Source organism: Chelonia mydas, chromosome 23, assembly GCF_015237465.2.
Source record: "Chelonia mydas isolate rCheMyd1 chromosome 23, rCheMyd1.pri.v2, whole genome shotgun sequence".
Lineage (NCBI taxonomy): Eukaryota > Metazoa > Chordata > Testudines > Cheloniidae > Chelonia > Chelonia mydas.
In genome coordinates, this window is record NC_051263.2 from 18,766,926 (window position 1) to 18,782,851 (window position 15,926).

Here is a 15,926-nt window from a genome sequence, read left to right on the forward strand (position 1 = left end):
CTCCCTGTGCTGGGGACAGAACCCAGGAGTCCTGGCTCCCAGCGTCCCCTGCTCTAAGAACTAGATCCCCCGCCTCTCCCTGTGCCAGGGACAGAACCCAGGAGTCCTGGCTCCCAGCCACCCCCACTCTAAGCACTAGACCTCACTCCGCTCCCTGCACCGGGGACAGGACCCAGGTGTCCTGGCCCCCAACCGTCCCCTCTCACCTCGCAGGCTTTGCTCCAGCTGTCCCCCTCCAGCCGGTGCTGGTTCTGTTTGATCTGGTTCAGGCTGGGTTTCATGAGGGCGTTCCCGACCGCCTCCTTAGTCCAGTCATCCACCAGCTTGTGCAAGTCGTCGGTGAACATCCCCTTCTTGCTGGCCGGGGACTGCTGGCAGGAGGCAGTCCCACTGACAGCACACAGCTGCTCTGTCGGGGAGAGGGGCAGAGAAGGGGTTAGGCAGGGCGAGGGTGGCCATGGCCCTCCTCGCATGGGCAGCGACACCCACAGCTAGCCGACGTTCCCCGTTCCCAGGGGGAGGAATTAGCCGAGTAAACGCCAGCCAAGTTCTTGGCCCTCACAGCTCCCTGGAGACGGGGCCAGCCCGTGTCTTACAGGGTGGGCAAGTGAGGCAGAGAGGGGGAAGGAAGGGGAGGATTTGGTATCCACCCGTCCGTCCATCCCCATCCGAACTCCTCTGGTCCATCCATCGCCAGCTGCATTCCTCCAGCCAACCATCCATGCATCCCCAGCCACGCCCCTCTGTCCATCCATCCCCACACACCCCTGTATCCACCCGCCCCTCTCTCCTTCTTCTTCCCCATCCCTCCCCACATATGTCCTTTCATTCATTCATCCATCCCTGTGCACCCCTTCCATCCCCCCCACACCCATGCATTCCCCAAATGCATCCATCCCACACACCCCCTTCCATCCCCCCACACCCTCATCCATCTCGCCATCCATCCCTCCCCGCACACCCATCCAGCCATCCAAGAATTTGATCCTGACACCCATCACCGTAATATCTGGGCACCTTGCACGTGAAATCAAGGGCAGTAGCGAGGTCCCTAGTGCTTAGACGGGAAGCTCTTTGGGGGGCAGGAACTGTCTTTTTGTTATGGGTTTGTACAGTGCCCGGCGCATTGGGGTGGTGGGCCATGGCTGGGGCTCCTAGGAGGTACCGTAATACACCTAATACACACTGTACAGTGCCCGGCTCAGGTGATCAATCCCCTGTCACGGCAGGGTCCTGGGGTGTCGGAGGCGCCGGGGTCTCTCTTGCTCAAACAGCGATTCAGCCCCATTTTACATTAATGCCTCTGGGCTCAGTGCCAGGTGGAACTCGCTGGGCTGGGCAGGGGCCGGAGCGCACCATCCAACGTGCCCGCCTGGGCTTGCGTGCTAGAAGACTATGGGTCTGTGCACCGAGACTGGCGGGGGGCCCTGCGGCGGGGGGCAGCAGAGCAGATAAGTACAGGGTGGAGGGCCCAGATACTGGGGCAATGGGGCTGGAAGCACCCCCGAGCCCAAACCAATGGGGCTCTGAGAAGTAGGTTAGAAAGACAGAACCAGCTGTGGCCAGAGAATTAGATTACGCAGACCCAAGAGGGGCCAGAGGAGTAAATCAGACAGACACAGACAAACCAAACCACCAGCTAGAGGAAATTTCCCCCTGGGTCAGGCTATCCCAGAGCAGCCTAGCGGGGTCTCTTCGTAAGGGCTCCTAGCTCACACAAAGCGCTTCCATCTGTATGTCTCAATGTGCTCTACACAGGGGTGCCAGTATCTTCACCCTGGTTTCACAGATGGGGAAACCGAGGCACAGGCCGGGGCCAAGCGACTCATCTGAGCAGCCGGGAACAGAACCCAGGTCTCCCAAGTCCTAATCTGGTTCTTTAATCCTTAGCCCGGGCTGCCTCCGCCCTGGGCTGTCTGCAGGGGAACTGGCTAAGCGCCTCCCCTCCCCCGGGGCGCAGAGGTACCTGGGCTGGGCTCCCCCGGGGCACAGCTCTGATGCAGCAGGCGGGCCTGGATGCTCAGCTGATAGTCAATCATGGAGGCGGCGGTGGTCGTGCAGCAGCACTCTGTGCGTACGGGAGGGATGGAGTTAAAAATCACGACGTAACCCACTCGCTTTCCAACCCATCAGCTCCCACGAGCCACCAACCCCGGGCTACAACCTAATCTGGGGGGTCAATCGCACCCCACCCCCACTCCATCCAAAGTCAGTAGCCCCCTCAGGGCAGCTGGCCCTGCTGTGGTGACCCTGGGCAAGTCACGACCTTTCTGTCTCTCAGTTTGTCCAGCTGTAAAATGGGGATACATATGTCAGCTTCCTCTGTAAAGGCTGGCAGATTACATGAGGCGTACATCGTTAAGGATGAGCGTCGTTAACCACTGGAACAATTCCCCATGGGGCATGGCAGATTCCCCATCGCTGGGCGCTTTTCAGTCAAGGTGGGCCGTTCTCCGAAGAGGTCAGCCCCAGGACACGCTCTGGCCTGTGTCAGACTAGATCAGTGGTTCTCAACCAGGGCTACACATACCCCTGGGGGTACTCAGAGGCTTCCAGGGGGTCAATCAACTCATCTAGAGATTTGCCTAGTTTTACAACAGGGTCCATAAAAAGCACCAGCGAAATCAGTGCCCACTAACACGTCACACAGACAACGCCTGGTTCACACTGCTCTGCCAGTGCAACAGTTCTAGCCCAAGGGGTTTATTTTACATCCATCTGGTACAGATGCGAACATCAGCCATTTGTCAATACCGCTGTGGCTGGGACACTTGTCTAGTTCTAGGTCTGATTTTGTAAGCAAGTCGATTTTAAGCGAGGTGAAACTTGGGGGGACGCAAGAGTAATCAGCCTCCTGAGTGGGGTCCGGCAGTCTGGAACGGTTGAGAGCCCCTGGACTGATGATCGCAATGGTCCTTCTGCTCTGAAATCTAAGCACCTCGCTCAGAGCCAGGGGCCATTGTTCATAGGTTTGGCTAGCTTCAACTTCCAGCCCTGGCATGGCGGGAGACGTTCGCCTGCCACACCGAAGAGCCTGTTAGCAAATATCTGTTCCCCGTGCAGGCACATCTAGGTGGGGATCGAGCCAGAGCGACCGAGCTCCTGCTAAAGCCCGGTTTCCAACCCTCGGATCATCCCCATGGCTCGTCTCTGGCCTCTCCACCGCAATTGTGCACTGCCAGTTCCCTTTGATCCCCAGCCCGGAAGGCCGGAAGGGACCAGGGCGGCCCCACGCCGGCCAGAGCTCATTTCCTGGCTTACCTGTGGCGACGATAGAGTTCTCGGCGTGTGTCAGGACCTGAGGCCGGCTGCGCAATTTGCTTCTGAAGGAGCGAGGCCGGCGGGGGGAGGCGGGCTGCAGGGACAGCTCCGACAGCTCGGGCTTGCTGTCTTTGAGAGCGTGCAGGCGTTTGTACAGCTCCTGCAGCTCCCGGCTCTGCTGGGCCTGGAGCGTCACCACCTCCTGGATGTGTCTACGGGGCAGGAAAAGCCGTCAGCACGGCGTCCCCAAACCAGCAGGAACTGGCTTTGGACAAGCGAGCTACTCAGCTGCTCCGTGAGGGGGGCCTGGGTTCTCTCCCCAGCTCTGGGAGGAGAGTGGGGTCTAGTGGTTAGAGCAGGGCGGGGCTGGGAGCCAGGACTCCTGGGTTCTTTTCTTGGCTCTGCCACTTCCCCGGCCTATGCCTCTGTTTCCCCTTGTCTGTCTAGCATATTTAAACTGTGAGCTCCTGACCCACTCTCTAGGTGTTGCGCACGCCCGGCCCAACGGGGCCCCGATCCTGACCTCTAGGCGTAAGAGGAAAAACAACGAATGGTCCTAACAATTCGCTCCAGGCTGGCTCTGAAAGGACAAAGCAGGACTGGACTGAGGCAAGCCTGAGTCTGCACAGAGCCTGCGCCGATTGCTCGGAGAGATGTGAAGTGACCCTGTCTGAATCTGCAGAGCACCTGAGCCAGCAGCTGCCCTGTACCTCTCCAGCCCAAGCCTCACTGCTTGGGGGGCCTGGCGAACCCCACCCCAGCCAGGGGCTGGACGTGTGGGAGGAGAAGCCCTGGGGGAGGAGAGCCCTGGTCCTTGTGCAGGATGGGGGGGAAGAGAGTTGGAGGTCACAGTCGGGCTTCCCAGGCCCCCTTACTTCTCCCGCAGCCGCTGCAGCTCCACCTTCAGGTCCTCGTCCTCGAGCTCAGACTCGTCATCGCTGCTCATGGGTGAGGAGGCCGAGTGGAAGAGGGAACTGCGGCGCACGGCCCCATGGCCGGCGCGGTCCTCGGCCAGCGGGGGGCACTGGTCCCTGCCGGACCCCAGGGTCTCCCCCGATTCCTCGGGGCCCAGCTCACTATCAGAGCTGGGCTGCCTCAGGACGGGCCCCTCGGCCCACGGCTCTGTGCTGCTCCCTGTGGCCGACAGCTCCTCCGGCTCCTGCTCCGGGGTGAGGGAAGAGGCATCCGTCTCGCAGGCCAGGCCAGCCCACAGGAGCGACTCTCCCGGCGGGGGGGTGCCTGGATCGTCCGTCTGAGGCTCCTCCGGCCCGGCAGCGTCAGGTCCGGCGTCTGCAGCACAGGGAGCTGGCTGCTGCGGCACGGAGGTGACCTGGGACAATCAGAGATGGACAGGGTTAGCTGGGAAGGGCAGGGCCCCGCCCTGAAGAGGTCATGCCTAGGGGTGATGGGAGGGGCTGGGAGCCAGGACTCCTGGGTTCTCTCCCTGGCTCTGGGAGGGGAGTGGGGTCTGGTGGATTAGCGCAGGGGGGACTGGGAGCCAGGACTCCTGGGTTCTCTCCTCGGCTCTGGGAGGGGAGCAGGGTCTGGTGGGTTAGAGCCAGGGGCATGGGGAGGGAGCCAGGCCGTGGCTGGCAAGACCCACCTGGAAGCGACCTCGCTGATAGGACACCGAAGCCGATCTCCACCTCCCACTGGCTTCGTTCGCCCCAGCCTGCTCGGCAGGCCCCTCCGTCCTCGTCTCCTCTGCCTCCGCTGCCAAGGGGCGCCACAGCGGGAAGAAAAGAAGAGCAGAAACAAGGGAGGGCATCGTGGGTTGGAACCGCACTACGGGGGCCGCACCTCCCCGGTGCTAGCCGGTTTTCCCCAGCCCCCCACCCTCCCCGAGACTTACGCTTCTAGGTGGAATGGAAAACAATGCAGGGAAGCGGGGGGAGCCCGAGAAAAGGAAAGCGGCGATGGCTGTGCGGGGTGAAATGACGGGCGCGGAGGGGAGGCGGCGTGGGCGGGGAAAGAAATCATAAGGGATGCTTTACCTATGGTAGATCCCTGTCTCTAAGCACACTACCTTGGCGGACTTTGGATCTCTTGAAAAAGCTGGTGGATTGCCGGAGCCTGAACGCCCAGCTTTTTAATTTGCGAGTCCAGGATTTCTTGCTAATAGGGTTTTTGAGACTAGGGCAAGTAAAGCTTAGGCCAAAATATCCACCTCCTGTCTGCAGATGAACGGCTCCAGTGCTGGCTACTGCAGCGGGGCAGGTCTCGGGGTTCGGCGGGGAGGAAGGCTCCGGGGACGGCTCCTGAAGGAGACACAGGGGAGGGAAAGAGAAAGAGCTGCAGCGCCTGAGTGGGATGGGGCAGCCACAGATTCGCAAGGCAAAGGGGACCCCTGGCGCCCCCCACATCAGATGTCCCTGAATTAACTGCTGGGTGCCCCGGAGATCTCCCAGAAAACAGCCACCGGGAGGAGGGTGAAGGGGGCTCGGGAACCACCATCCTGTCCCAACCCAACTTTCAGACCCCCTCGCCGCTCCACCGCATGTATCCAAAGGACTTTCCAAAGGGCCGGTGCATTGGGGGCCTGATCTCGGCCAGGGGAGGGGTCTGTGCAGTGCCCGGCACAAGGAGGGGCCCGATCTCGGCCGGGGGAGGGTCTGTGCAGCGCCTGGCACAAGGAGGCCCCAATCTCGGCTGGGGGAGGGGTCTGCGCAGTGCCTGGCACAAGGGAGCCCCGATCTCAGCCGGGGGAGGGGTCTGTGAAGTGCCCGGTACAAGGGGGGGCCCGATCTCAGCCGGGGGAGGGGTCTGTGCAGTGCCCGGCACAAGGGGGGGCCCAATCTCGGCCGGGGGAGGGTCTGTGCAGCGCCCGGCACAAGGGGGGGCCCAATCTCGGCCGGGGGAGGGGTCTGTGCAGCGCCCGGAACAAGGGGGGGCCCGATCTCAGCCGGGGGAGGGGTCTGTGCAGCGCCTGGAACAAGGGGGGGCCCGATCTCAGCCGGGGGAGGGGTCTGTGCAGCGCCTGGAACAAGGGGGGGGCCCGATCTCAGCCGGGGGAGGGGTCTGTGCAGCGCCCGGCACAAGGGGGGGCCCGATCTCGGCCGGGGGAGGGGTCTGTGCAGCGCCCGGAACAAGGAGGGGCCCGATCTCGGCCGGGGGAGGGGTCTGTGCAGCGCCCGGCACAAGGGGGGGCCCGATCTCGGCCGGGGGAGGGTCTGTGCAGCGCCCGGCACAAGGGGGGGCCCGATCTCGGCCGGGGGAGGGTCTGTGCAGCGCCCGGCACAAGGGGGGGCCCGATCTCGGCCGGGGGAGGGGTCTGTGCAGCGCCCGGCACAAGGGGGGGCCCGATCTCGGCCGGGGGAGGGTCTGTGCAGCGCCCGGCACAAGGGGGGGCCCGATCTCAGCCGGGGGAGGGGTCTGTATAGCGCCCGGCACAAGGGGGGGCCCGATCTCGGCCGGGGGAGGGGTCTGTGCAGCGCCCGGCACAAGGGGGGGCCCGATCTCGGCCGGGGGAGGGGTCTGTGCAGCGCCCGGCACAAGGGGGGGCCCGATCTCGGCCGGGGGAGGGGTCTGTGCAGCGCCCGGCACAAGGGGGGGCCCGATCTCGGCCGGGGGAGGGTCTGTGCAGCGCCCGGCACAAGGGGGGGCCCGATCTCGGCCGGGGGAGGGTCAGTGCAGCGCCCGGCACAAGGGGGGGCCCGATCTCGGCCGGGGGTGGGGTCTGTGCAGCGCCCGGCACAAGGGGGGGCCCGATCTCGGCGGGGGGAGGGTCTGTGCAGCGCCCGGCACAAGGGGGGGCCCGATCTCAGCCGGGGGAGGGGTCTGTGCAGCGCCCGGCACAAGGGGGGGCCCGATCTCGGCCGGGGGAGGGTCTGTGCAGCGCCCGGCACAAGGGGGGGCCCGATCTCGGCCGGGGGAGGGTCTGTGCAGCGCCCGGCACAAGGGGGGGCCCGATCTCGGCCGGGGGAGGGGTCTGTGCAGCGCCCGGCACAAGGGGGGGCCCGATCTCGGCCGGGGGAGGGTCTGTGCAGCGCCCGGCACAAGGGGGAGCCCGATCTCGGCCGGGGGAGGGTCTGTGCAGCGCCCGGCACAAGGGGGGGCCCGATCTCGGCCGGGGGAGGGTCTGTGCAGCGCCCGGCACAAGGGGGGGCCCGATCTCAGCCGGGGGAGGGGTCTGTGCAGCGCCCGGCACAAGGGGGCCCCGATCTCAGCCGGGGGAGGGGTCTGTGCAGCGCCCGGCACAAGGGGGCCCCGATCTCAGCCGGGGGAGGAGTCTGTGCAGTGCCCGGCACAAGGGGGCCCCGATCTCGGCCGGGGGGTCAGAACATCTTGGCCCCAACCCCCCAACGCCAGTGTTGTGTCCCGGGTACCGTAACTAGAGCCATACCCGCCGTCCCCCCACGCCCTCCATACTCACGTGCAGACAGAGGTCACTGGGCGCGACCGTAATGACGTCGGGGTCCTGTCTCAGCGCTGGCAAGCCAGCAGCCTGGCTGGCAGCCTCGGCGGGGGGCAGCGGAGACCCCTCAAAGGCATCAGTCCCCTGGGACTCTGCCGGGGAGGGGACGGTGGCTGGCGCTTCCGGCCCAGCACAGGACAGCGTATCCTCGGCCGAGGAGAGTGGGGACTCCGTGCTCTGCGTGTCCTTCTGGCTATCGGAGTAGCTGTGCTCTGGGTAGAGCAGCGTCCTTAGCTTCTCATCCAGGGTTTTGATTCGGTTGTCAACAAAATCCATCTTGGGTGGCCCCTCGCCGTCAGATTCTGGCACCGAGGGGGGCAGAGGGGCCGGTTCCGAGCCGGGCGTCTGCACCTGCCCGGCGCTGGAGTTCAGAGAGGTGTCTCCTTCTTGCGGAGGCTGCTGGGACTGGCACTCAGACGCCGGGACCTCGGCCAGGAGGGGCGGCTCGCCAGCGTGGGCCACTGCCAAGCCGACAGGGCGGTCGCCAGGCTGTGGGGCAGGGGGCTCTCCAGTCTCCGGCCCAGCCCAGTTGTCGTTGGCAGACAGAGGCACTAGTGTCTCCGCGTCTCCTTCCGCCAGCCGCTCAGGTTTCGAGCCGGGGCACTCTGGTGCCGCGCTGTCCTTTGGGCTGCCATTGGGACCCTGGCTCTCGGCAGCCAGCAGCCCACCCTGCGGATACGTCTCCTTAGCATTCTCCTTGTCCGGACCTGTAACAACCGCAGGGGGAAACGTTACACCCCGACCAAGACACTGAACAGGGACCTCAGCCCCTAGCAGGTACGTGTGTCTGTCATCATCAGTAAAGACAGCTGTGGGGGTCTCCCCAAACTAAGGGCCTAAGAAGGAGCAGCTGGAAGGTGAAGGGAGCTGCTGGAAATATCTGTGGACCCCCTGCCGCCCAAGGATCTTCACAGAGACCCGATTCTCAGCAGACTCAGGCTGTATGATTATCAGTCACACTAACAGCAGTTCACACCTCTCTGAGCAATTGGCTAAGGCTCTCTGTAGACTCAGGCAAGATCACCGAGTCAGGTCACACTCAGGGCAATTCCCCCTTCTCAGAGCAACTGAGACCCATTCCTTCCCGACCCTAAATCTGGCGATCAGTTTGACCATGAGCAGGGGAGAAAGACCCACCAGCCAGGCATCCAAACGGAGGATTCTCTGGACTTTCTCAGAGCATTAGCCCACCCTGTCCAGTGCCCTGTCTTACCCCAGCTGAGACCAGGATCCAAACCTGGGCCCTTCACATGAGCCCTACTGCGTGGGCTACAAAGGCTTATGCCAAAGCTAAGAGAAAGCCTCTGGCTGGTTTTGACACAGGCCTTCGCTCTAAATTGTTCGGTTCCCTCTGCTCTCTGACCTCCCGTCACCCACAGTGGAAGTCTCTGCTCACCGGTAACACCCGGCATCTGCCCCTCTCTGTTCCTTATTGTCTGATTGATGCAGAATCGCCAGCGGCCGACTGGAGAGGACTGAGGAGCGCACTCGTCTGGGGAAAGATGAAAGGGGAAGCGTCACTCGTACCTACCAGCAGGTAAGTCACTAGTGGAAGTCTAGTGCATTTCTGTCCTAGCTAATCGGCCAGCCAAAGCACGCCCCCGACCTCCCTACTCTGTGGGTCTGGTTTGCCTGCCTTGGAAATATCAGACGCGTGGATCATGCATGGCGAATGGGACACTGAGGCTAAGCTAACTGCTTTGCTTGGCACGAGCATCACTTGCTGAATTCGCCCTGACGGACTGGTTTAAATAACACATGCGGTTGCTGTGTAGGACGACGGTGCTGTTTTGTACCGTGCTGAAGGACAGACTTAAAAGGAAGTGAATTAAAACAATGAAATACACGACAACATCCCTGTAGCGTGAAAAACAAGGATATCTCTACATTAATGGAGTCACAGATTCATACGTTCCGAGGCCGGAAGGGAACGGTGTGATCATTCCACCTGGCCCCCTGTAGAGCACAGGCCGGAGAACGGCCCCAGAAAAATTCCTAGGGCAAATGTTTCAGGAAAACATCCCATCTTGATTTAAACAGAGTCAGTGATGGAGAATCCGCCGTGACCCTCCAGGAAATGGTTGTAGTGGTTAGCGACTCTCACTGTTAAAACTTCATGCCTCATTTCCTGTCTGATTGCGTCTGGCTTCAACCTCTACCCATTGGATGGTGTTAGACCTTTCTCTGCTCGACTGAAGAGCCCGTTATTAACTATCTGTTCCCGACGTAGATATTTACAGACTGGGATCAAGTCATCCCTTCACCTTCTCTTTGGTAAGCGAAATAAATTGAGCTCCTTGACTTAACCCCAGAATCCCCAAGGTCATTATGTGCCCTAGAGAGAAACAGAGAAACATGAAAACTGGCCTCGCTATTATGAACCTCACACCAGAACACCACAGATTGATCTTGCAATCGCTAGCAAGGTTTGGGAATCGGTGACAGCATGGCCCCCTCTCAAAAAATTTTGGGAGAAGGGTGGGGAAAGCAGAGGTCAATAAGATTCATTTCAACAAGAACCCAGTGAGGTCTCCCTTATTTCCAGCTCTCCGGGGCTCAAAGCCAAGCCAACAGCCCCGTGTTTCAAGGTTCTTGAAAGGTACTTACTGCCAGTCTGAGTGGAGGCAGGGTTTATCTGAACTTGCTCGGACGATCCTGTCTGAATTAAAAACCGACAGGTCAATAAACAATGAAGCTTTTGAGGTGCCCACGTAGCCGAAAAGACATGCCCAAGATAAAGCAGTGTTCTTACTTGGCTGCTGTTGGACTCGGAGGGAACGGAATCATTGCCAGACGCTCGCTCTTCCACCGGCAGGCTTCGGAGGATCTCTTGAGCTTGGCACACAATGGCTCTCAGCTCCTCCACAAACCTCTCCTTCTCACTCTCCAGCACAAAGTTATCTTCTACCTGATAGGGGGGACCAACAACCAACAGTTCAATCAGCATTTCCCAAAGCGTGGGACTCGACAGCCAGGGGATTGGACAAGTACCTGAATTGTTCAGCAGATTTTCAGCTTTCGCTTATTACAAAAGGCAGTCTCCCTAGCTCGCACCGCTGCAAAGGAATCTTCAATAACGTGCCCCGAGTCTGCCTGATACAACAATGCTTGCCTGTGTCTGCAGAGAGCCTGAGCCGATTGCTCAGAGAGGTGGGAACTGACCAATTTCGCTGCTGGTCCAAGCATATTAGGAAAGAGAGGAACAGCTCATATTGGGAGCAATGCTGGCTGACAGCGGTTTGAAAAAGTGCTGGCTCACCAAAAAAGAGAACGGCCCTGACGTGGCAGGTGAGGAATCGTGGGAATTTGTAGGTTTGACTCCCAACTCTCAGAACTCCAGGGACCCACAATGCACAGCAAGAAAAGTCCCAGAATGCACAGAGCCCAACAGCGAGGCAAAGCACCATGGGAGACCTACCTAGAATCCAGAGTCCAACGACTACCCCCACACACACCCCAATTTTGTGAATCTAGCCCTTTAACCTCCCCAACTGATGTTGTCGATTCGCTGGCATTTTTCGTAATCTTCAGATTCAGCCTGACCCGCTTTTTTTGGAACGGACCAAAACAATCAGCAAGGTGTAGCAAAACCAAGCCCTAGATGGCTTATCCAAGTCTAAGGTGGCTCTGGGAACTAGCCCTAGGGTGTGGCCCTCAGCATCCTCTCCCTAGATCACATACTGTCCACCTTGGAAAATCAGCCCAGGTATGACACAGAGCCCAGGTGAGAACCTCAAAGCTCACGGGCACGGTGACACAACGCACTAGACCAATCTCCCACCGCAGCGCAGCGTCTGAGCTGCCCAGGATGGTGGGAAGACGTTCACAAAGGAAGTCCAAAGGGTACGGCTGTCTGCATGGAAGGAAAATTCGTTGTTTTCCTGGCCGGAAGGGACCATTGCGACTATCCAGTCTGACCTCCTGCACAGCACAGGCCCAAGAACTGCCCCGAGATCATTCCTGCTTGAACCAGACCAGATCTTTACAGCAAAGACTTCCCATCTTGACTGGAAGATTGTCAGGGATGGCGAATCCGCCACAGCCGGTGGTCAGTTGTTCCAACGGTTAATTTCTCGCACTGTTATTTCCAGTCTGAATGTGTCCAGCTGCAGCCTCCCGCCACTGGACTGTCTCAGAGCATTCTCTGCTATTAATATTTGTTCCCCAGGTGGAGCCATGCAGACCGGGATCAGGTCACCCCTTCACCTTCTCTAAAGCTAAACAAATGGAGCAGCTGGAGTCTCTCACTCTAAGGCAGGTTTTCTAACCCCTGGATCCTTCTCATGGCTCGTCTCTGACCCCCACCCCCTCCTCGATTATCCACATTCTCCTTGAAGTGTGGGTGTGACACTCCACATTCTTTATAGAAATATGCTTGCAATATGAATCAGGCATCACTAAGATGTATTTTATGCAGGATGGCTCATGTAAGGTATCATTGGAAAGGTTTGTCTGATTATCTGATTTGAAGGTGATTATCCAATCTGTATGCCTGTATCATTTCTGTATCTAAGGTTAGGGTGTGTGTACTTGGGAGACATCCACCAGACAACCGGCCTAGATGGGCCATTAGGAAGAAACAATAAGACTTTGAAGATAGTAATCTCTGTTGCTGTGACACTCCTAGGTCATGTGGTCCCGTCACCTGGTACTAAACACCACCTTAAACTTCTAGTGATTTTTCACTAAAAGGAGCGGGAGGTCACACCTCGGAAACAAAAGGTACCCGCCTTGTGCAAAATTCTATTGAAGACTGGGAGGTAAGGCCATCGGCACTCTCCCCTCACTGCCTTCCTGCCCAGAGGAATGACTGTGGAAAGTACCTGAAGAGAAAAAGGAACTAAGCTGAAGGAAAGGCAGGGGCTGAGTCCAGACTAAGACAGGAGTCTAGTCTGTAAAGGGAAATAACTGGAACTCTGAGCTACAGAAACGCTGCATCCTGCCTAAATCAACATTTAGGGTAGGGAATTGCATTTTGTAACCTGTTTCTTTGGAGCGTACTAAGCATAGCTTGCATGTTTTGTTTTATTTACTCAGTAATCTGCTTTGTTCTGTTTGCTATGCCAGTAGTTAATAAATTTATTTCTTGTTTATTTCAAAACCCAGTTTGTGCAATTCATATGGGGGGGGGGGGGGAGGAGAAGCTGTGCATATCTCTCTCCACATTGAGGGAGAGAGTGAATTTTTATGAGCTAGTGCTGTCCAGCTCTTTCTATACAGCACAAGACAATATTATCTTGGAGGTACACTCCAGAGGGGAGGTGCACTTAAGTGCAGGGCAATTTCCTAACTGATTCTTCCCAAGAGAGCTGATTTCAGTGTCTGTGTCTTTCTGCAGCTGGGCATGTCCCGACCTGTGTGTGTGCACTAGAGGAGGCTTGAGGGCCTGGCACAGCAGGACAGGGTGAGGGAACCCAGGCTAGTGGAAAGGTCGGGCTCAGTGAAACCCCAATATATCAGGTGGCATCCCAGAAGGAGGGTCCAACCTGTCACAGTGGGCACAAGAACTGGATGCAGTATTCCAGCATTGGTTGCACCAGGGCCAAATCCAGGGGTAAAAGAACCTCTCTGCTCCTATTCAAGATTCCCCTGTTTATGCCGCCCAGGACTGCATTATCCCTTTTGATCCTGGCATCGCCCTGGCAGCTTGTGTTCAGCTGATTCTCCCCCACGAGCTCCAAATCTTTTCCAGAGTCGCTGCTCCCCAGGAGAGGGTCCAACCAAGCAGGGCTGCAGCTGGGGAAACTCACCATGTAATCAGCAATATCCTCGGGCGCATCTCCATCAGCATCAAACTTGAAGGTGACCATCTTGTTGTTGTGGGTCTCCAGCTGGCACTCGACCATATTATCCCCAGCCGCAGACACCTGGGGACGTAAGCAGAACACCAGCATTTTGCAAGGGGACCCGATTCCAGGGGGGGAATCTCAGGGAGCAAGGGGAGGAACATTCTGCTTTTAAGACCGACTTCGGGACTCTGATCTACCTGGAGGCCTTCATCCCCTCCCCTGAGCCAAAGCAAGCCCCTAGCAGATTTCAACGGCTGTGGATCAGGCCCCAAGACAGCCGTGCGAAAGTCCAAGAGGGCTGATTCCAAGGGCGGACATGGAAGAGAGAGAGCAAGCCTGATGGGGCTTTGAAGGACGGGCTCATGTGACGTTCAGGCCCTGCCAAGGTGGGGTAAAGCAACACAGTATGGCTTTAACTCCACTGCCAGCCTCCTGAGCGTGGGCACCGTCACATCAGCATAAAGGCACTCTGGCCAGTCCCAGTGAGAGCAGCATCAATCAGACGGACCCATTTCAGGCCTCGGGAGACTACACTGTTGTGAGGACGAGAACGGCCAAGGCCCGAACGACGGCAGGGAATTGATAAGGTGAGCTGTGACTGGGTGATTTCAGGAAGGTGAGCCAGCACGCCTGCCCCCTTGCAGAGGAAAGTGACCTCCCAGCTCCCAAATCACCCCCCACCCCCCAAAAAAACCTCAGCCATAGCAAACTCGGGACGAAACCTGGGGAGTTAAAAATTCAAAAGCACCGAAGTGACTTAGGAACCTGCTTTCAAAAGACAGATTCACACATCCCAAGGCCAGAGGGGAGCATTGTGATCATCCGGTCCGACCCCCTGGATAACACTGGACCGGGCTGAACTGGAGCAGAGCCTTAGGAAAACAGCCCATTTCGATTTATACGAATCGCCTGCGAGCAAGACTCCCCCACACCTCTAGGTGAGATGTCCCAGCAGTTCACTCCCCTGGCACCTTATTTCTGGTCTGAATTTAGACGGAGGAGGCCAATATTTGTTCCCCACCTAGATACTTCTAGACTGTGATCAGGTCAATTTCTCCACGCAGAGAAGCTTGGAGGAACTAGGCAGCTCATGAGCACACATGGCTGAGGAATGTCGGATCTCCGCTGGGTTCTAATCCCTTCCTGCGGTGAAAGGTCAGTTGTCCTGAATCACAGGTTGAATGCTCCCGGAGCCCGACTTTTACCCCCTTGCCGCTACCAACCTGCAGCACAGTGAGCTGGAATTTGGTCCCTTTGTCCGGCCGGGGGCAGGACGCCCGCCTCTGTTTACTTCGGTCTTGTTTGCCGTTGCCACTCATGGGCTCGTGTGCATTGGAGCTTTCCTTCAAAGCAGCCAGCTCGGGATTTAGCCTAGGAGCAGAGCAGGGAGAGAAGAAAAGCGTGAATGGATGAGCTCTCAGAACGGGGCTCGCTGCGGCAAACTGGATCAGTCAATCTTCCCCCAGGGGAAGATACAGGTTGACGCATTTAGTTCCCTGCCCAAAGTCTTGATTGTTTATTTGTTGTTTCCTGTCGTGGGCTCTCCTGGAGTCTTGTGGCAATGAGTTCCGCAGGCCAAGAGAGATGGGGAAATCGAATCACTTCAGTGGCCACAGCTGTGGAAGGCTCAGCCTCCTCAGAGGGGTTAGACAAGCAGCGAGAAAGGGACAGGACTGTGTGTCTATCTCGATAATATCCCTCGTTGTGGTGGGACGTGAGCTGGGAGAAATAAATTGAAGGGGATTCTTTTACGGAGGTTTCTGGGACACACCGACCCAGCAGTCCTCCAGCTGGCAGGATGGCCGGCCGACTGTCAATGCGGCCACTTGACGGGGCTGTGAACTGCAGCTCACATGTGCTCCCGCCACACCCCCCAGATGCGCACAGCACACAGGCAGAAAGATTGGATGTAGCACCGGGCTCAATTCCTTTCCCCCTTGCAACCCCCATGCTCTCGGATTAATGAGGAAGGAGACTCACCCTTGCAGCAAGTCTGGCTTTGGAGCAGCTATTTGGGCCTCAGGCACCGTGGCAGGCTGGGAAACCTGCCAGGAAACAGAGTTGTGAAACAAGTGAATTTCAGTCCTTCTCCAGGGACTGGCGGAGATGGGGCTATACCAACTGTGAGAGGAAGTGTTTGAGGAGACGCGGAACAGTACAATGGGACGCATAGCTGGACAAAGACCAGAAGAACATAAGACAGGCACAAGGACTACCGGGATCAGGGATCAATTCAGGCTGGAAATCAGAACTCTGGGGGGGACTGAATTTGGCTTCAGAGCAGAGGAGCAGGATCACAGACGGGGCGCGGGAGAATGAGACGAACTTGCCAGGCTCTTACAAAGCTAGAATTTCCCTCTGGGAGCAAGAAGCAGCCACCAGGTTACAGAACACTGCTGGTTAGGGAAGAGTTTGGTGGGTTTTCAAACCCAGCCCTTGTGAGGGAGGCAAGTCTGCGAGGT

The 15,926-nt window shown here is 58.4% G+C and overlaps 1 protein-coding gene across 10 annotated transcripts in view; it reads right to left on the reverse strand.

The window, feature by feature from the left end:
• Positions 1–15,926, reverse strand: part of WNK3 (WNK lysine deficient protein kinase 3) — a 61,043-nt gene that overhangs the window by 4,484 nt on the left and 40,633 nt on the right. For 6 of the 10 annotated variants that reach the window (XM_043534308.1, XM_037888508.2, XM_043534309.1 and 3 more), the window contains 13 exons: positions 15,445–15,509; positions 14,688–14,835; positions 13,426–13,542; positions 10,428–10,583; positions 10,283–10,334; positions 9,072–9,167; positions 7,634–8,382; positions 5,288–5,519; positions 4,865–4,974; positions 4,137–4,591; positions 3,262–3,473; positions 1,967–2,068; positions 207–409 (listed from right to left, as the gene is read on the reverse strand). In XM_043534308.1, the coding sequence (XP_043390243.1) occupies positions 207–409; positions 1,967–2,068; positions 3,262–3,473; positions 4,137–4,591; positions 4,865–4,974; positions 5,288–5,519; positions 7,634–8,382; positions 9,072–9,167; positions 10,283–10,334; positions 10,428–10,583; positions 13,426–13,542; positions 14,688–14,835; positions 15,445–15,509 (2,697 nt within the window). The remainder of the gene's footprint in view (positions 1–206; positions 410–1,966; positions 2,069–3,261; positions 3,474–4,136; positions 4,592–4,864; positions 4,975–5,287; positions 5,520–7,633; positions 8,383–9,071; positions 9,168–10,282; positions 10,335–10,427; positions 10,584–13,425; positions 13,543–14,687; positions 14,836–15,444; positions 15,510–15,926) is intronic. The other 4 variants (XM_037888511.2, XM_043534310.1, XM_037888510.2 and 1 more) reach the window with 1 other exon arrangement.